General features: G+C 43.4%; 1 protein-coding gene across 1 annotated transcript; it reads left to right on the top strand.

Moving 5' to 3' along the window:
• The first annotated feature begins 1387 nt into the window (after positions 1–1387).
• Positions 1388–18744, top strand: col1a2 (collagen, type I, alpha 2). Its single transcript, XM_053446688.1, has 50 exons — positions 1388–1658; positions 3412–3416; positions 4617–4652; positions 5159–5242; positions 5783–5839; positions 5996–6040; positions 6153–6206; positions 6340–6393; positions 6519–6572; positions 6690–6743; positions 7215–7268; positions 7495–7539; positions 7734–7832; positions 8106–8159; positions 8502–8600; positions 8730–8774; positions 9060–9158; positions 9244–9297; positions 9400–9507; positions 9610–9663; positions 9773–9871; positions 10225–10278; positions 10424–10522; positions 10618–10671; positions 10782–10835; positions 10975–11028; positions 11176–11229; positions 11339–11383; positions 11557–11655; positions 11859–11966; positions 12096–12149; positions 12265–12318; positions 12839–12892; positions 13003–13056; positions 13200–13307; positions 13492–13545; positions 13819–13872; positions 14058–14219; positions 14350–14457; positions 14566–14673; positions 14774–14827; positions 14928–15035; positions 15202–15255; positions 15431–15538; positions 15625–15678; positions 15974–16081; positions 16285–16528; positions 16689–16873; positions 16977–17219; positions 17380–18744. The coding sequence occupies exons 1-50, from the start codon at positions 1589–1591 to the stop codon at positions 17524–17526; spliced, it is 4059 nt and encodes a 1352-aa protein (XP_053302663.1). The 5' UTR covers positions 1388–1588; the 3' UTR covers positions 17527–18744.
• The last annotated feature ends 2331 nt before the right edge of the window (positions 18745–21075 follow it).

Raw genomic sequence — 21075 nt, 5'->3', positions numbered from 1 at the left:
TCCTCTTGTTGTCTGAGTATCAGTTACATCTTGATGATTTTAGTCGTACTGAAGACAAAATGTGAAGGAATTCTTCTTTACCGGGCACAGAAAGGGATTTGAGGGATAATCTGCAACACAAGTGTTTGAGCATTACGTGATTTGCTCTCACACAAACACAAGGCCTCCCCTCCTTTGCCACAACGACATAGACTTGGGACTCAAATGCCTTCGGTTATTCTTTTATCGATGGACGTTCTCGGTTAACTCAACATTCAGGTCTTCGAACACGGACTGCATCACTGCAAAATTAATATACTTAAGGGATTATGTTTATGCTCTGTACTTTTCTCGCTGGAATGGGCTCTGGGTGTGCAGCAGGAGGTAGATTGAGGGCCACGCTGCATGTTGTTGGAGCGGTAGTATGGAGGAGATGACATGTCTGGTCATGTGGGCAGGTACGAGCTGCTCAGAGAGGGAGAGAGGGAGAGGGGCTCAGACTAGATCCCTCCTTCACACCTGTCTTTTGTCAGGCTCCAACAGTGTGTGTATGTGTGTGTGTGTTGAATGTGAACCACTGCATTCCACTGACAGACTTATGCAGAGCAAAGACACAAGTGCTTTTTGGTTTCTTCAATATAAATCCATATCAATAAACTCTTAATGGATACAAAAAAATGCTTTGAACTGTTAGAGAAGGATCAGTTGTAGGGACCGAGACGTTTATTTTGACATATGTGTGAAACGGTTGGAAATTGTTCAGGAAATGCTTGGTGGGTATGGTTTGCACTTAAAAATTAAATATGAAACTAAATCTTCTTGGCAGCAAGAGTGATATTATCACCACATAGTACACAAAACAGCACATTTGTCACTAAAATGCCTCGAAATAAGGTTGAAGTATCATATTCTTTCCAAATAAATCCGTGCGTAAAACCACAGACTTTAGGTCCATTCCAATAAAACACCGATAGAGCAACACAGGCTCACTAGATAATCCTAAATAGTCTCTTAAAATCTTCACCAATGCTACAAAATCCAACGGAGCATTAATGACCCCGTCCCTCCTGGTACCAACCGATGCCCGTCGACTCGCCCCGAGACGGGCACCTTTTTACGCACGAACCCAAAGTGAGCACCGGGCGCCTGAATCTCAGCACTGACGATCCGGACTCGCTGCAGCCCGTAAAAAAAGAGGAAAAACGTAGACCTTCTTCTCTTTTAAACCTCGACGCTGTCCACGTCCTCAAAAAGAATGGATCTAATTAAAACGTTGCACTCGTCATCATCGCCAAGCCTTTGCCAAACGTTCTCTGGTGGAGAGGAGGCTGGAAGATGCGGGACCACATGACTGTCTGCGCGCTGCGGAGGGATGGGAGTCAGATTGGGTTTCTCCACTCCCATTGGCCGGTGGGCTGACTTTTGACACGCAGACCAGGGACCCTCCTGCCGTATATATAGGCCTGATAGAACATTATTATTCTAGCATCACGGCAGCAGGTTTCTGCTAAGCTTGGAGTTACTCGTGTCATCACAACTGTATGACTGCTTGAAGGTGGTTTAAAAACAAGGGCACAGCAGCACAAGGAGTCTGCATGTCCTTTTAGACATGCTCAGCTTTGTGGATACCCGGATTCTGTTGCTGCTTGCAGTAACTTCATACCTAGCATCATGTCAATGTAAGTTTGAATATCTGCTCTTTTTTTTCTGTGATGGATAATTTTTCTTCGGGTCCCCACTGCTTGAGGATCTTGCGCTTGGCTTTTGTTTTGGGACTTACACCAAGGTCAACGTGGAGAGCCGCTCAGAGCACTGCTGCATTTAACTCTACGGATTGAGAGAAGGATCCTTCACCTTTCTTTCCTTTTTCTGTTCCAAGGATACAATTATTGTCATTTGATTAGTTTTCTGAAGGGAGAAGTTGCGCTGCTTTGAGAGAGTAGTTGACCTAGAGTCTTTTCAAAGCTGTTTAGTGCATGTGGAGTCTTGAAAATAGGCTAAATGTGGATTTTCTTTTAGACACAGGATGAAAAACTTTGTGGGGCGTTGTACACATTGTTCCATCCAGACGTCCAGGGAATGAGGCTTATCATAGGAAACTGCAGTGTCTCCCCCTTGCGGCCATAGGTGCAAACATCTACTTGGCATCACTAAATTTGTTTCCACTCCTTGAAAAGACAAATCTGTTTTATCAAAGTTTAAATAAAAGGATTATAGATTAGAAAATAATTCAAAAATGTTTATGGTTTTATAATTTTAAATTAAATAGTATCTTAACTTTTTTTTTACAGTTAATGATTGTATGCTTACGCAAAAATCTAAATCACAGAAACATTTCAAGATAAGTTTATAAGTTTGTGCATTGAAGTCATAGCTTTTCTCAATAGGGAAAATAAATAGCCTTACATCACTTTGAAAGTCTTACTGCGCCCCCCTGTGGTCCCAAGGGGACACTGCATGTAAGAGGTCATGGGGAGGTCCTGGCTGTGCCAAACTGAGCCATCAGCAGCTGATCCAGAGTCAGGGGGCAAAGATCTCCACCTGCAACAAAGTGTAGACAGGATATACAACTATGAGCATCGCCTTCAGTCTTCAGAGGATCGAAATTAAAACAATTCTTCAAGTCTGAATAACAATAACTCCTTCTGATTGGTCAAAACCCTTTCACCTTTCTCTGTAGCTTTAATTTCATTTTACCGGAGGTGACACAGCATCAGTAACAGATGTTAAATGGCGGCCATCACAAAGGCAGTCGTCCTTATCTCGTTTGCAGACGTTCGCCAACTATTCCTGTCCCAAGGGTATTCACTACCTGTTCAGGCCTGTTGGCAGCCGGGGCCTTAATATTTGGAATGCTATTGAACGCTGAGCCTCAGTTTGCAGAGTTAGACAGTTCAATGTGATTCACACACACTGTGCAGAGATGGCCCTCAGGTACACATGTACACATGGGCTAAAGTGCATTATACGGCACACAGGCTGTGGGTAGGATGATTGTTGAAGACTCGTTTAGCATTTCAAGATACTGGTGATTAGTGTAGATATGATAATCTTTACAGAGTTTCTGTGCAGCAGATGATGATTGAGGCCCGGAAAACCCACGAACAAACACAAACCCAGCTTTCGATTACATAATGCATTATCTCTGAACTGCAGTTTTCGTGTTGTACATTGGATTTTCTACATGGAAACACCGCAGTCTTATTTCTGCATAATGATACATTGCAACATGAGGAACAACCAATGCCCTCTACTGTGGGGACACATTGAACAAGTGTACAGATGGTTATAAATGACATTGCTTCTTTTCAGGTGACTGTTTTGCTAAAAAAATGCTTGTCGTGTTCTAACGGATTATTCCCTCTTCTCTCCCTAACCCTCGTCTTCATCCTCTCCTTCCTCCTCCTCCTCCTCATCTCCCCAACGCCACAGCGATGGTTAGTACACACACATACAACACATCTCAAAGACAGCTTTACCTTGTCGCTTTGCCTGTTGCCCTCCGAACGCAGAGTAAATGTGCCATGAAAAGAAAGACCTCTCGACCATTTGGGGCAATCTCCACGACAGCAGAGCATTTCAGTCCTTTCCCTCAACCAAGACTATTTCTTTTAGTTTTCCCCCCCTTCCTGTCCATGAATAGGTGAGGGTCCAATTGGCTAAAGTTTGTGTCAGTGAAAGCTAAAACCGCGGTGCTGAGGCACCCATGGGGCCTGGCACAAAGGATCCTTTCTGAGGACAGCAGAGAGGGGGCAAAGGGAGGTGGGCTCCTAACAACTGACTTTGGGTCAGTTTAGAGTTTCCCTCTGCTCTTGGCTTTGGATTTGACTTAAGGAGTGAAAGCTGATCTCAAATAAGTTACGAAGGGTTTATAATGATTGGATGATTAGTAAGTTTAGGACTGAGGCCTGGGGATAGTGGGTTGAAACGACTCTGCTCATAATTGAGATTGCCTAAAATGAAACAGCCTCCCAGCTTCTTATTTGCAGCTCCAGAATCATTTAAATCTTTTAAAGGTGCAGTACACACTGTGTGGCTCTAGTATCATATCAGAACTTGTATTGTTCCATGGACTTACATGCCCTTACTGCTGTTCAGTCGGTTTTGGGACATTAAAGCATCTCTGTGCACGAGTTGATCATTGACGTCACATCCACATTGTTCTGCTGTACTTTTATTTTAATTCCTGTATTAGCTAGAGCACGTTTTATAAATTGTCACAATGGCCACTCGTTAATTTGTATGCAAAAGATAAGCTAATGCTGAACATTTTAAATGACCAGAGAAACCCGCAAAAGACATAAAACATAGATACATTTTACATGTATTTATGTTTTATTCTGTTTATGGAAGAGTGGAAAAAAATCTTCCCGACTGCAAATCCCTGAAATGTGTTTTAACTTGCTGGGCCTCTCTCCGTGAGATCACGTTTGTTTACAGACACATTTTGACGATAAAGCAGATCATTTGGATGCAGGTTCTGGTTTCTGATTCGCTTCCAGTGATGTTTACTTCATTAGACACTGGCCTGCTTTGCTTTGCTTTGAGGAATAGTTTGGAGTTGACGTGGTGTTAAAGCAATAAGCTGAGCCATCTGCTCTGTGTGTTGGTCTGACGGAGTGCTTTCTCTGCTGCAGGGTCCCAGAGGAGACAAAGGGCCTCGAGGTGACAGGGTAAGCTCAACTGAAACTCTCAAACTCTGCAGCTCTTTCTTCAAACAAACAATTCTACATACTGGATTGAATTATTTTATTCAGTTTATTTATGAAGCATCTGTTTGTTGACGTCATTTGACCCTTAAGCCCCTGTAGGCCACACCCCTTTGTTTACATAACCCATAGCATTAATGCTAGTGATGATTATAGATATACTATAAGCAGTGTGATAGATTATGTTCATTGTAGTATTGACCAGATTTATTTTTTATATCAACAGCAGATCTTTTTTACATTGTTTCTGAAATTAAGTTTATGTTCATCATGATTTATATTGACGTGATTTCTTACAATAGTTGGTCAGCTTTATCTATGTAATGCCTATAATTTCTATTTCTATGATATGTGTAAATATTAAATATATTTCAGCTCCTGCAGAATTCAAATTGCATTAGCAATGTCAGCCATCAGGGACTGTTCATTCCGTAACACTGTTTACTCAAGGTATCATCTGTGTTTTACAGGGTCCTAAGGGCCCAGATGGCAGAGATGGTACAAATGGACTCCCCGGCCCCGCTGGTCCCCCTGGGCCCCCTGGACTCGGAGGCGTAAGTCCACTGTTTATACTTATATATAAACTGCCTAGATTCCGGTCCAAAAAACGTTGATAATGCTGCAAAAGGCGGTAATTTGACATCGGGTATTTGTGATGTGTCTGTGTGATGTATGAATCTGACCCACATTAGTTAAAGTGAGGACTGCAGGTCGTGACAGCACTCGGCCAGTTATAGCTTCATGTTTCCTGTAAAATACATGACAGATTATTCTTATTAACCTCTGCTGACTTGACTGACTCATGGTGTAACCCCATGAACTTTGACCTTGTGTCCTTAACCCATACAACCTCACAACACATGGATTATACATAAAAAGATTACTTGTGTTGATGGTTACATTTAAAATGTTTGATGATTGTAGTTTATTGGAAATAACTATTAGTTAAAAACAAGTAGGAGGAACTGATTTATTTTGAATTGTGTGCTGCTCGTCTAATAGTCATGATATTCTATATTAATAGAGGTTAATGTTTATGTGCATATGTCTTAGTCAACGTATTAATCTGTGTTGTTGTTTTTGCTTTTCATCAGAACTTTGCTGCTCAGTACGACGGTGCAAAAGGTCCCGATGCCGGTCCTGGACCCACGGTGAGGGACTTTCTCCCACACTCAACACAAACCTGTACCACATTTCAATTCAGCCGTATTGTTACATCTATCAATACAACTATTTTGAATATTTGAATATATCCAGTCCTGCCTCATCAGTGCTTCACTGATCATGAACTCATTTCTCCTTTTCAGGGAATGATGGGTACTAAAGGCCCTCCCGGACCTCCTGGATCCCCTGTAAGTGCAAACTCACCCTACAACAACAATCTGATTGGTTGATCACTCTGATAACCTCAAAAGAAATTAGTTCTGCTGTTTACTTATTGCTGCGCCTCCTCTCATTCAACAGGGTCCTCAGGGACACACAGGACATGCTGGCGAGCCCGGAGAGCCCGGTCAGAGTGTAAGATCATCATCCAAAATTCTCACATTTCTTGAGGACAGATTTGATGTCACTTTCCTTATCAGACTCACTCTGTCGATTCCATCTTGATGGTTGAGATCTTAATCGTCTTTTATGTGTTTTTCTTTCCCAGGGTGCTCTTGGTCCTCGTGGCCCCCCTGGACCCCCTGGCAAAAGTGGAGAGGACGTACGTACACATTTCATTTTCCACAAGCACTTTACAAGGGCTGCTTTTGTCAATATGTGAGGATTTCGTTTCGGTGGATTATTTTGACCTGTTGTTTTATCTTCTCCTTTTTTTTTCACTGACAGGGTAACAATGGCAGACCTGGCAAGCCCGGAGACAGAGGTGCAGCCGGCGTTCAGGTGGGAGACTCTCTCCAAAACATGGACTCAGACACTGAGAGCACAAACAGACACAAACAGACAGCAGTGTAAATTTGGAATATGTCTGAGTGATATTATCTTTGCTTTGAATTGCAGGGTGCTCGTGGATTCCCCGGAACCCCTGGACTTCCAGGAATGAAGGGACACAGAGTGAGTGCTGCTCTTCTCCTGTGCTCGACCTGAACTTTACCTGCTGGCTCCTGCTCACCCATTGGCTAATAGAATTCCGCCAAGGAGGAAATTATGCACCGGTGCTGCGTCAAAATTGGACTGAATTGTTGCGCAGCCTCATGTGTACCACTGGGAGAGATTATGGCTGCCAGTGAAGATTGTTGCACGAGAACTCCTCATGTACAAAAGAGAACGACTCTGGGTTAAGCTGACATCTGAGGAGTCATTTCCTGGTGTCTTCCAGATGTGAATCGTCTTTAAAATAATTGAGGATTGACAATCTTTGGTGAATTCTCATAGGAGGCTTTGGGTATCTCCTCTCTCGTGTGAATTATTATTTGAGAGATCGAACAATCATCCCCCATTTTTACTCTGCTGTCCTTTATCTGATTGCTGCTACACCGAACCTCGGTAAGCATCTTCGAACATCTCTGTCTTTCTGCATTTCAGGGTTACACTGGTCTGGACGGACGCAAGGGAGAGCCTGGTACCTCTGGTGCCAAGGTGAGAAGGCCTGTATTAATGTTGCAAAGTAATATGCTGTAGTATGTACACAAATAAATGCATTTAGAAGTATTACAATTTCAAACCGGAATAATAACACAACATTCAAGCCATATTTCAGTGTTAATAATTAACTTCTCTATTCAACCTATTTACCCATAACCCTGACACACTTCCAGAGACCTCACCAGAGACCCTAACCCCCCTTCTCCTGTTTCTCCCATAGGGTGAGTCTGGTGCACACGGAGCTTCTGGAAGCCCTGGACTGGCTGTAAGTTCTAATTTATGATTCACCATTTATGAGCAAAGCCACACTTACTTCAAACCAATATCCACTAATTGAAATTAAGTTTATTTACCTGCACAAATTAATAGCTTTTCCCGAAATGTATAGTTTTATGTAATATTACTGTAGTAAAGACATTTTTCTCATCGCTTGTATGTTTTGGTGTATCCTCCCCACAGGGATCTCGTGGTATGGCTGGTGAGAGAGGTCGTGCTGGCCCTGCTGGCGCCGCTGGTGCTCGTGGTGCTGATGGCAATGTTGGACCTTCCGGACCTTCTGTGAGTACCGCCACATTAATCCCCCCTGTGATAGTAAAATGAATGTTCCTTATGAATATTAAACAAAAGAAACTCTTAAAACATGATTGCTCTCTTTAAGTATAAGGTATAACATGTAATATGTGATACAAACCAGGACTAGATGAGGGGCTAGTTATGCCTCTTAATCTTGATAATTGCACCCATGTGAGGCAAACAACATTTATTCTTTGACCTTAACGTGAACTTTAACCTGTATAAAACATGTATAACATATGTGTCTGCTCTACTCAGGGTCCCCTTGGTGCTGCTGGTCCCCCAGGTTTCCCCGGTGGCCCAGGCCCCAAGGTGGGTGTTACTTCCTGTCCTTTCACAATACTGACGATCATATTTAGGGTCACAAAAAGAGACTAATCTTATCAACCATGTTTCAGACACACATTGTCTGTAACTGTTAAAATATTTGATGCACTGTCACTATCACATCTTCCATCACAATATCCCCACGGGAATCGATCACATATGAAACAGAAAACAAAGCCCATACATTGTAAACAGTCATATTTAAGAAATAAGACCCACACAACTACATACACACAAAACTGTGGCTTTTACAACAACACAGTCATCATTATCCATCAGATATTAGTCACGCAGTGTATGACTATGAATGTGCCTCAACTTTGATAGGGAGAGATTGGAGCTGCTGGAGCTAATGGCCCATCTGGAGCTCAGGGATCTAGAGGAGAGCCCGGTCCCAATGGTGCTGGTGGACCCGTTGGACCTGCTGTAAGTAATCAAACGATTTTTACTTCCTAGGCACTTCGCCGTCACTGCTAACCTGGTCTGGAACCAGTTAGCTTGTTGTCTTTGTTTTGATAAAATAAGATTCCCTAACTTTATGTTCTCTCACCTTAGGGTAACCCTGGTGCTAATGGCCTGAATGGAGCCAAGGGAGCTGCTGTAAGTATTCAATTTTGAATTGAAGTGCATAGTTCATAAGGTCATTGAGGGTCACACAGATAGTATAACAATCAGGCCTCTACATGATGCACACACAACACATAAATAATGAGGTGTTAAAGCTATATGATAGCTATATACTTTTCAATTAAACTTCATTTTATATCTCTGTTATTAAAAGTATGTCATAATGTAGGTGATATATATTTCAGATCAAATAAATGTGATGTTTAAATTAAGCTGCAAAGTGATGCTCACGTCTCTTTCTCTGTGGCTGTCGATTAGGGCACCCCTGGTGTTTCTGGAACTCCTGGCTTCCCTGGACCAAGAGGAGGACCTGGACCCCAGGGCCCTCAGGGTTCTGCTGGACCAAGAGGCCTGGCTGTGAGTCTACATGTGCACACATTGTTCCACATGGTTCGCTGGTGAGTTCTTTTTTATTTATGCCATCTGTTTGTATCTGTTTTAGGGAGATCCTGGTTCTCAGGGTGTGAAGGGAGATGGTGGCCCCAAAGGCGAGCCTGTAAGTTTCCTGTCCCATGTTTGTGAATTTTAAATTTCACAAAACTGAATATGAAAATGTCTGTGTGCACCACACCTTCATCTTCTCTGTTGCCTCCTTCAGGGTAACTCTGGACCTCAGGGAGCCCCCGGACCTAATGGTGAGGAGGGCAAGAGAGGACCCACTGGTGAGCTCGGTGCCACCGGCCCCGTTGGCGGCCGTGGAGCTAGAGTGAGTACCAGCGCCACCTTTTCTGAAGGGTGGTGTTGTATCCATACAGATCCAGAGCCATCATAATAGGACCTCCTGTTAATGGCTGTGTGTCTCCGATAGGGTGCTGCTGGTAGCCGTGGTATGCCTGGTAGTGAGGGAAGAACTGGCCCCGTTGTAAGTAAAAAAAATCACATCACCACGACATGAAATTAAATAACTCAAAACTGTATGCATTCAGTCATGTGGTGTAACTCTCTTCCACCCCTTTGTCTCTTTATCGTAGGGTATGCCTGGGGCCCGTGGTTCCACTGGCTCTGCTGGACCCCGTGGACCCCCTGGAGATGCTGGTCGTGCTGGTGAGCCCGGCGCTGCTGGTGCCAGAGTGAGTCTCTAGCTAAATTCATTCATTTTGAACAGGGACCGGCGATAGCACAGCTTGGAAAAGTGGTGCGGTTGTGATTTGCCTTCAAATTCATATTCAACCAAACTACTGATCCCACTGGTGGAAATTTACTCAGCTTGTGCAAAAAAAAAAAACTACACAGAAGATACAAGATACAAGGGAGCTAGATAAGGGGTACGAGTATATAATAAAAAATTTAAGTGCTATTAACAACGTCGTTAGGGCAATTAAACCTAATATATAAGGTTGTTACCTTGAGGCATCTGCTCTGACATTACATATTAATTACAATACATACATCTTATCGATTTATAAATGTTTGTCTTCCACAGGGTTTCCCAGGAAGCTCTGGAAGCTCCGGACCCCCAGGAAAGGAGGGACTTGCTGTAAGAAAACCTGAATCTTATGCATAAAAACACACATTTCCTTTGCTCTAATCCTGTTATGTTTTTTAATAGCATATTTGCCAAAAAAACTCAGAAAACATCAGTTAACATTACTTCCTGTGGCGCTTCCTGTTTCCTCCTCCAGGGTCCCGCTGGACAAGATGGCCGCTCCGGACCTCCCGGCCCAACTGGACCTAGAGGCCAGCCCGGAAACATTGGCTTCCCCGGACCCAAAGGAGCTTCTGTATGTATAAATAAAGCCAAGACCAACAAAAGCCGAGCATCTTTTATTTCATCCTTTCGAATGTCTTTATCACAACCTGTCCTTAACCTTCTCAGGGTGAGGGTGGCAAGCCTGGTGACAAAGGAGCCACTGGCCCCACTGGACTGAGAGTAAGTGACAAAAACACACATCATATATCAGATAGAAAATGTATATACATATATTTATATATGCAATTACTCCTCCTTATAACAATCATGTCCCCATCTTTGTTTCTCAGGGAACCCCTGGAGCTGATGGCAACAACGGAGCAACTGGCCCAATGGGACCTGCTGTAAGTATTCTTTACACAGCAATTAGTGGTAGTTTTCCTATATTTGTACAATTCAATTTAACAGATATGATGTGTTTTTTACTGCTATAACCACCAGTGTACCATTTGTAACATTGGTAATTTCTCTGTTTCCCTATAGGGCGGCTCTGGTGAGAAGGGAGAGCAGGGACCGTCTGGCTCCCCTGGCTTCCAGGTTTGGATCCTTCATCTGTCTTGATTCAAATCAGAAATTTAGAGCGGAGCAGACACAGCACATTGTTCTACTGCCCCTTTTGCCAGTGAAAATCTGCCCTCCTCACTTCTTATTTTTGGTGCTAAAGTTGTTGCTTGATATTTTCAGGGACTGCCTGGCCCCGCTGGAGCCGGCGGAGAGGGTGGCAAGCCCGGAGACAGAGTAAGTAACACACATCAACACACAACGGGTTCAACCATGATGAGCAGTCAACCTGCAAATACTGAAGAGTTATGAGTACTTCTCTAAACAACCACTGATGTCTCTGCAGGGTATCCCAGGAGACCAGGGACTTAGTGGACCTGCTGGTGCCAAGGTGAGGTCTTCTTTTGATTTCACCCAGTCATCTGTCTCCAAACTGAGTAGCTGGGTCTATTTGCACCAACTGAATCAAGACGCAATATTTTCCAATAGTCCTATGTAATAAAGTATATATCATCTTATAATAGCTGAAGGCTTTATATTGACTGCATCTGTGTGTTCCTCCAGGGAGAGCGTGGTAACCCCGGTGCTGCCGGAGCTTCTGGAGCTCAGGGAGGAATTGGAGCCCGTGGACCTGCTGGAGCCCCTGGACCCGATGGTGGCAAGGTAAGACCGTGTGATATAGCTGGGTCCAGCTGTGGACACTGTAAGATGCAAGTGTTGAGTACAGAAATGGTAGCAAAAGTTTACTGACATCAGATCCAGCAGAACAAATGCTGTACATAAAGAATACGTCGGTGCTTCGATGCTCATAGAAGTGTCAGTGTTTTACATAGAAATGAACCATAGCTTTTCTTGCCTGTTTCCAGGGAGAGCCCGGTGTTGCTGGAGCTGCAGGTGGACCTGGACACCAGGGACCTGGTGGCATGCCTGGTGAGCGTGGAATTGCTGGTGGACCTGGAACCAAGGGAGACAAGGTAGGTTCCAGAAATGCACCAATTCAGAAGTAGTTTAACCCTCAAAAGAAGTAATTTGTTAATGAGATTATGTTAATTCTCCATCATTCTCCGTCCTCCACCCTCTATTCTCTTCCTCTTCCTATATAGGGAGAGGGTGGACACAGAGGCCCTGAGGGTAATGCTGGCAGAGATGGTGCCCGTGTAAGTTAAAAATCTAAACTCTGTGAAATGATATAAAACTGTATAGCTATGCATTCCAATGTTTTGAGAGTAGCAACCAGAACCCTGGTCTCAGTGCCCTCTCCTCTCCTTCTAGGGAATGCCCGGACCTGCTGGACCCCCAGGACCCACTGGAGCCAACGGTGACAAGGTAAGTAGGTGACGCGTGGTTATTATTTACCACAAAAATATAGCCAACACATTACACAAAAATGTATATGATGAGGATTCACCCTCTAATTGCAAATAAATATCATGTGACTTTTGTGTTACTTAAAAATGGCTGCAACCAGCGTTGTTCTGACTCCCGCACCAGTGACCTACAAAAGGATGACGTTAACACAAGTTGTAGACAAGTTGTAGACATTTAAGGGTTGACTAAACCCTCACCTTAGTTTCAGACCCACTACTCCCCCAGTTGTAATAATAGCAGTTACCCCCAAATTTGTGTCTGAAGGTAGAACCTAAACACTGCCATCTGATGGATATTTTATAATATTACACCAGTAGCTCACCTACAGCTTAATTTGGCAAGGCAGTTGTAATAATTCTGATATTCACCCATGAATATTTTACATGTATAATGTTTGGACAGATTATTAGATTCATCAATGGAGAGGTTTAATGGAACAATGCTGAACTAATGGCACATTGGGTCTTATCTCCTGCAGGGTGAGAGTGGTGCCTTCGGACCTCCTGGTCCCGCTGGTGCTCGTGGAGCCTCTGTAAGTAGCACTTCATTGATTATCACAAATATTAGCTACAGCTACAGACATTCACAACTTTTATCGTACGATATAACCGGTGTTTCTGATCGACTGCCTGTTCTCCGCAGGGTGAGCGTGGAGAGGTTGGCCCTGCTGGATCTCCCGGATTCGCCGGACCCCCTGTAAGCTTGCAGCCAGTCACCTTACACTACAATGAAGCATGTGGGAGTCCTGTTTGAGCAGCAGGATATCAACGCACAAATACATATACAAACACACGATTGACCAGATATTGAACCAGCCCTGTTCCTACCCCTCCCCCCAGGGTTCCGATGGTCAGCCTGGAGCAAGAGGAGAGCGCGGACCTGCTGGAATCAAGGGAGAAGTTGGACCCTCTGGCCCATCTGGACCCGCTGGACAGTCCGGACCTGCTGTGAGTGCCATTCACACTGGCCATACACTATATACAGGAGACTTGCACCTGGATGGAATAGATCTGATTTACCAGACTTGTATTGTTATTTTTATATTTAGGATTTAAAATGATAAGTGATGATAAGATTTGAGTCCCTCTGAAGTGAATTTCTTTTTCCTGATTTCTTCTTTTGTGTTACTAGGGTCCCAATGGCCCCGGTGGACCCTCAGGTGGTCGTGGAGACAACGGACTTCCTGTGAGTATGCAACGATAACAAAATTATAATTCTATCCATAAATGGTTGAGCCAAACATAAACACACACACAGGCCACCTTAGCTCTTTTATAGTACTGAAATGGGACATATTTTCTTATTTGTTTCATTTTATATTTATTTATAAAAAAGTTATGGCCATAACATATCCTTACATTATCTCTGGTGTCACACACACACACACACACACACACACACACACACACACACAGTGACAGTTATGTAACCTTCGTTTGTGTCTGCTTCTCATGTCAGGGTCTGACTGGTTTCCCTGGTGCTAATGGCAGAGTTGGTGCTGCTGGTCCCGCTGTGAGTATTGATTTTATATTTATTAATATTATCATTAAACAAACACAATCACAAATGCTATCACTGGCTTCTTACCATGTAATGAATCAGAGCCACAGCCATCATTACACATTGTACTATCACACGGCTTTGCAACTCACACTCACTCACACATTTTGACTTCAACACACTCTCTTCCTCTTCAGGGTATTGTCGGACCTCCTGGCCCCGCTGGTTCCCCTGGTAAGGATGGCCCTCGTGGTCTCCGTGGTGATGTTGGTTCCGCTGGTCCTTCTGGAGAGCAGGGTCATGTTGGACCACCTGGTCAAATTGGAGAGAAGGGACCTTCTGGAGAGTCTGGTCCCCCTGTAAGTTATGGATCAATCCTTTTCTTTATTACGAGACTATGAAGCACAAGAGCCTATGTATTTATTTTATACCTATATACCTATAGATCTCCATCTTCAGTTCATTTATATGTATCCTGTTTGTGTTTAGGGTGCCCCTGGTACAGCTGGAACTGGTGGTCCTCTTGGTATTCAAGGATTCCTTGGTCTGTCTGGTGCTAGAGGAGATCGTGGTACACCTGGTGGTGCTGGTGCTCCGGTATGTTGTTTTACCTCCCAAACATTGATTTGAATGCACACATACTGTATCAGATACATTGTGAAGCCTTTGTTTATATATGACCCTCTTATCTGAATCCTATCACAGGGAGAGCATGGTAGAGTTGGACCTGCTGGTCCTCCTGGATCCCGTGGTCCCTCTGGAAACATTGGTCTGCCTGGTATGACCGGACCTCAGGGAGAGGCTGGACGTGAGGTAATTTAACAAAGACATAAATACTGACCTGTTTTGCCATCCATTCCATGGACTAAACAGAAACCATAACGTAAACTATAATACTCCTTACTGTTCATAGGGTAACCCTGGTAATGATGGACCTCCTGGCCGTCCTGGTGTTGCTGGATTCAAGGTAATGCCTTTTCAAACATCATTAAGCATGTTTGCATATAGAATACACACACACTTATAGTATAATCTGACTAACATATGTTGTTCCCCACCATGCTTAGGGAGACCGTGGAGAGCCTGGATCTCCTGGTTCCATGGGACTTGCTGGTTCCCCCGGACCTGCTGGACCCTCTGGAGCTGCTGGCAGGCCTGGAAACCGTGGAGAGTCTGTAAGTAACAACAGCAGCAGCAAAACTAAGTGACTGCAAGACAAACCATTTCCTCCACTGAAGTTGCCTTCTAGAAATCACAACATGATCAGGGTACACATTACTTATCTATAATAATTTTTCTTACTTCACTCATCTTTTTATTCTTGTCTTTTCTTGTCCCTAGGGCCCAGGAGGTGCCAATGGACCCGCTGGCCCCGCTGGAGCCAGAGGTTCTGCTGTAAGTACAGTATAAATGGAGAGTCGTTAAATTACACGTAAAATGAAACCAATGTTAAAATGTCCATCCACATCTATAGCACCTAATATGTGTGTGTGAGAAATGGGTTATTTTTTAATGAGCTGATGGTTTTGGTGCCTGCATTTACATTTGTATTTCTGTGTGTGTTTTATAGGGACCTGCTGGAACCCGTGGTGAGAAGGGAGTCGGTGGAGATAAGGGAGAGAGAGGCATGAAGGGACTGCGTGGACATCCTGGTCTCCAGGGAATGCCTGGACCATCTGTGAGTGATTGCACACCATCATGATGCTCACAAAATGTGTTAACGTCAATAATTAAACCACCTGATGATGCTTTGTCTCTACTCAGGGACCCTCTGGTGACACTGGAGCTTCTGGAGCTGCTGGAACTTCTGGACACAGAGTGAGTGTATTCCTAATTATTCACACCTACACCAGCAGTTTTTTCGCTCTACCATATCCCCAATCCAACTCTTAAACAAGCTATATAACCACTGTAATATGCTAACCACATTCAGATCTCGTGTATCTAGTACCATTTGTAAACTTAATAGACCAGTGTTCAATTTCTGCATTTTCTTTGTTATATTTGTTCATCCCATGAATTCAAAAGTACCAAATGCAGGACATGCTGTAAATTTTAGTGAACATTAAGTATTATTTCCCCAAAAATACAAATGTTTGGATGATCTCTTCAGGGACCCGCTGGACCCCACGGACCCGTTGGTAAGGATGGAAGAGCTGGTGGACATGGAACTATCGGCTCCCCTGGTGCCCGTGGACCCCCTGGATACGTTGGACCCGCTGTAAGCGCGCAAACATTCCCTTAATCTGCTTAAACATTTCATTTTTAAGCAGATTAGCTTAGGTTCAACCTAACCTAATTTTATAAACTGTGATTTTTTTATTAACTGGACAATTTAGCTCCAACATACACTCAAGCATTGTCTGCAAACGATTAAAGCTAAGGTGCGATCTGCATATAAATTCACTCTCTTGTCTTTCTCAGGGTCCTGCTGGATCTCCTGGTCTGCCCGGACCTGCCGGTCCATCTGGTGGTGGATATGATGTCTCCGGATATGATGAGTACAGAGCTGATCAGCCCGCCCTGAGAGCCAAGGACTACGAAGTTGATGCCACCATCAAGTCCCTCAACACCCAGATCGATAACCTGCTCACCCCTGAGGGATCCAGGAAGAACCCTGCCCGCACCTGCCGTGACATCAAGCTCAGCCACCCTGAGTGGAGCACCGGTAAGTGCACAGTGGGGTCAACACACTTAAATGTTTACTAAGGGTTAGATTTCTTTGGGAGCCCATGCTGCCCAGATTTCATCTTGTTAAACCCTCAGACAACCGCGACTGAAATAATGTTATGTGGCGAATTAAACTCTGTGCTCTCGCTGCTCTTCAGGCTTCTACTGGATCGACCCCAACCAGGGATGCAGCAACGACGCCATCAAGGTCTTCTGTGACTTCACCACCCGCGAGACCTGCATCTACGCCCAGCCCGAGAGCATCGCCCGCAAGAACTGGTTCAGAAGCACCGAGGGCAAGAAGCACGTCTGGTTCGGAGAGACCATCAACGGCGGTTCTGAGGTGAATATCTACAGATTAGGGCTGGAGCAGCACGCAAGAGCAGAAAATAACCAGTGATTGTTATATATCAACTGTTCTGACTTCTGTTCTTTCCTCCCGGCAGTTCACCTACAACGATGAGAATGTCAGCACACAGAGCATGGCCACCCAGCTCGCCTTCATGCGCCTGCTGTCCAACCAGGCAAGCCAGAACGTCACCTACCACTGCAAGAACAGCGTTGCCTACATGGATGGTGAGAGCGGTAGCCTGAAGAAGGCTGTGGTGCTCCAGGGCTCCAACGATGTGGAGCTGAGGGCCGAGGGCAACAGTCGCTTCACCTTCTCCGTGATCGAGGACGGTTGCACTGTGAGTAGCTCTTTGCCTCTTTGGTCATTTCTGCCTCAGCGCCAAATGCTTTGGATTTAATTCTTTCTCATGAGGGATCATTTTTTCTGTCGATGATTTTCTATGCTTTTGCCACATTACACTGTTCTGAACCTCCCTCTTTCTTTCTCTCCCTCTGCAGAGACACACTGGTGAGTGGAGCAAGACAGTGATTGAGTACAGAACAAATAAACCATCTCGCCTGCCCATCCTCGACATTGCACCTTTGGACATTGGTGGAGCTGATCAGGAGTTTGGTTTGGACATTGGCCCCGTCTGTTTCAAATAAATAGACTTTAAATTAACACCGAAAAGAGAGAAAGAACGAAAAAACAAAATCTCTGCCCTTCTTTCTATGTTGTTTTTTTATACCGAATGCTGATTTCCCTCTGCACATCCACTTGCTTAAGATGGGCAACTATCGGAGAGGACTGAATGGACTGAAAGGAGCGTTTGTGCAATGCAAATTAATACAGCAACCCCAAAGGGACGCGGGGAAACACCTTGTTGTGGGACATCATGTCATCCTTTTGTAAAAAATAAAAGAAGTGTAATAAAAACGCTGAAAGTATGCATCACTTTGTGGTCTTTGTATATCTTCCAAGGAGGAGGTTTAAAACCACAATTTCCATGAAAAAAGGTTTAAACTACCTCATGCCTGTACGTAAAGAAAATACTATTGACAAACCTTGGGTCCACAACCGAGATGTTCATGCTTCAAGCTTTGTCCCGTATCGGAAGGTGCTCAGTTACTTGAAGCAGTGATCTATGGTGCTAACATGCAGCTGTGGAGCGAACCACTCTTTACTGTATTACTTTGTATTGACTTTTGAGGAGTCTTGCATTCATCTCCTGATACTCCCTCACTTTAAGCAGGTGGAATGTTCCCTAAAACTAATGTCTGGTTTTTTTCTTTTAGTTTGTTTTGTTCCTCTCTTTTTTTGTTTTGTCAAGAAGTTTTTTTTTTTGTTTTGGTTTTTTTGTTCAGGCTTTTTTAACTCTTCAAATCCCACACCCAGTGTTCATACTGACAGCACATATTTCATCCAATTCTGACAGGTTTTTAGTCGGCCTCTCTCTCTCAAAAAAATGACACCACAAAGTCTATTGTACCTATTTTGTATATGTGAGATGTTTAAATAAATTGTGAAAAGTTCTGAAATAAAGCATGTCCAATGTTCCAAAACACACTCCTCAGTGACTTAAGTGCTTTCATGTTTTGACGACACCAGTGGAGCTGTGTCACTGTATTTTGGTTCTAGTTTGGCGGATGATTTACAGATCATCATTAATTTAAACATCTACTATTTTGAGTAAGCACCCCCATTTTATCTCGTCCTTAAACGGTACATCTAATTTGAATGTACAGTCAATTTCTGTTTACACTGTCCATGCCAATGTATGATTACTAACGTGCATTGTTTCTTGTAAATATGCATCCTCCCATGTTGCTTTTTTCTCTTGCATAATACAGCTTTTGCATCCAAATAAATTTCTGTGGTTTGGATCAAGGCTTGAATTGCAGTGATGCATGCACAAGGATAAGAGTCACAGATAGGGACATGGCATTCATGCAGAAATTAGCTTGTATTGTCATTTTGTCCAGCACTGAGGATTAGTGGGAGTACAGTGTGTTGAGGGAACTGGGATGTGCAGAATTTGTCAAAACTGTAATTTCATTATACCAGAGGAGGTTGGGCTCAAGGTGAAAAGAGGGCATCAATACATAAAGAGGTCACCTGCAGCATCATCAATAACCACTAGGTGACAGTGTTGCACTTTATTAATTAGCACCCTGTTTCAAGTATGAGCCTTGGGGATTAACATATGAACATAAACCTGACAACTGAGGAGCTCACTCTTTGTGCATTGGACACAAAATGCATTATAGATACATATACAGTATGATATCAAGACAGAGGCTGGACCTTTAACAGCACAGACACACAGCTCCTAACACGTTGGATGTTCATGGCGTTTGAAATCGTTTTCAACAGCAATGGTGCAAATTAACAACGTACATTTACTCTGTACTTTCACAACAATTCAGTTATCACACATTGTACTTTTTAACTTTTCCACCGCATAACATTCTACCTTCAAAACCTCATGTACGACTGTCAAAAAACAACTTGCTACTTAATTGTAGATTAAAATACCGAACAGCACGGTGGGATTAACATGTTGAGTGGGCCCCTCAAGCAAAAAAATTTGGAAATCCTTTTGTTCCCTAAGCCACCGACCAAACAGAGCTCCTTTCCTGAAGTAGTATAGCACCAGGGTGTCTGCACTGTAGTAAATTAATCTTCCTGTTCGGTTATGCACCATTTGAACCCACCAGAGTGCATATTATATTTTGGTGGTGTGAGAACCTAAATAACATTGCAGTTAATAGAATTACAACTACAGTTGTGTCACCCACTTTTAAAGCTTTTGCTATTACAGGTTCCTGGGACAGATATTTTGTAAAATTATCTCTTTGACCAACAACACCACCAAAATCCATTTTACAGGGATGTAAATCAGTGATCATAATATAATCCTGTCATGTAGAACTCACAATAGGTTCTTTTTAGGGCATGAGCACTGACAGACATTGACAGAAAGTGAGGCCCTATTGAAATTGTAAGGATTTTTTTTTTTTTTCATGCAAATGAATTGGCTTTTTGAGGGCTTTAACATGCTCAAATTCTTACCAAAATTAGAAAGTGGTAAAAATGTACTTTTCTCTGAAGCAGGGTTTCTCTGCATCAGACCACAGACCTGTTCACAGTGTTGCTTAGACTTCATTTTAATGTCGGTGTGTATACCTGCAGATTTAGGACTTCTGGTTGAAACCTTGATGGTTTGATGTCCGTCATTTCCAGGAGAGAGAGGAGCATCTGTTTACCCAGGTGACCTGCTCCCGGTTTCCCCACACAGAGGTCATCATCTCCCGCTGCTGGTGTCACAGCAGAGGTCGCGTGTGAACAGTCTCCTCTGAGGACACACCCACAAGGAACAGTATCACTGATTTAGGCAGCAACTGTTAGGATTTCAATATTTTAGCTGTTGTGTGGGTCTGACTGAATTCTTTGCAATAAAGACAGGAGGGGGGTCCTTGAGCAGGTTGGGCCAGATATAAGGCCTTTATACAAATGATTTATAAATAACCCTTGCTGCATAGCGTTAATAATGAATCTTATAATTGTTCTGAATTCTAACTTTTGGTATTAAACCATTATTCCCTTAGATTCATTCACATCACATATTTCATGCAGCTGTCTGATAAGTTCTGGAGGTCGGACAGAGTGACTTTGTTGACATTGTTTTGTTTCGTTGTTTTGGTTTCGAGGATCCTAATGTTTACATCAACAGGACATTGTTTGGATATAGCAGGAACATCATATTCCTTTCTCAAATGGCCCACATGGCATCAGCTGTGTCAAGGCCTTTCATGAAGAGAACATTTTGCTTAGCAACTATCAGAGAAGTAGTAGCGTCACGGAGAGCGGCTTATTGTCACTTCCTGGATTCCTTGACAAGAGGCGGTGGACTACAGCTTTGGACCAATAAGGGAGAACCAAATTGATTTGCGGTGATTCCCCTTCAATCTTTCATAACCAATCATATTAAATCTACTGTTATAATTATATCAAACCCCTTCTGTTCGGGGCCATTATTAACTACCTATTGCTAACGGATTTAGCCTAGGCTGTGATAATTGTCCATAGCTATGTTGTTCATTTCATTGCATCTCAATAAATACTTAAATTGGACCAGTCCGACTCTTCTCATATTAAGGATAAACCAACATGCCTGACTCACCTTTGAATGAACTTTAAATGAACTGTAAATG

Source organism: Pleuronectes platessa, chromosome 18 (assembly GCF_947347685.1).
Source record: "Pleuronectes platessa chromosome 18, fPlePla1.1, whole genome shotgun sequence".
In the NCBI taxonomy this organism is placed as follows: Eukaryota; Metazoa; Chordata; class Actinopteri; order Pleuronectiformes; family Pleuronectidae; genus Pleuronectes; species Pleuronectes platessa.
Note: the sequence above shows the minus strand (reverse complement) of the source record. Positions and strands in the feature narration are given on the sequence as shown.

Bases quoted from the DNA above. Each gene is read 5' to 3' on its own strand.
- col1a2 (XM_053446688.1), top strand. From the start codon at position 1,589: ATGCTCAGCTTTGTGGATACCCGGATTCTGTTGCTGCTTGCAGTAACT. The intron at 13,546-13,818 runs GTGAGTATGCAA...TTCTCATGTCAG, and splicing joins GTGGAGACAACGGACTTCCT to GGTCTGACTGGTTTCCCTGG. The intron at 15,256-15,430 runs GTAAGTACAGTA...TGTGTTTTATAG, and splicing joins CTGGAGCCAGAGGTTCTGCT to GGACCTGCTGGAACCCGTGG.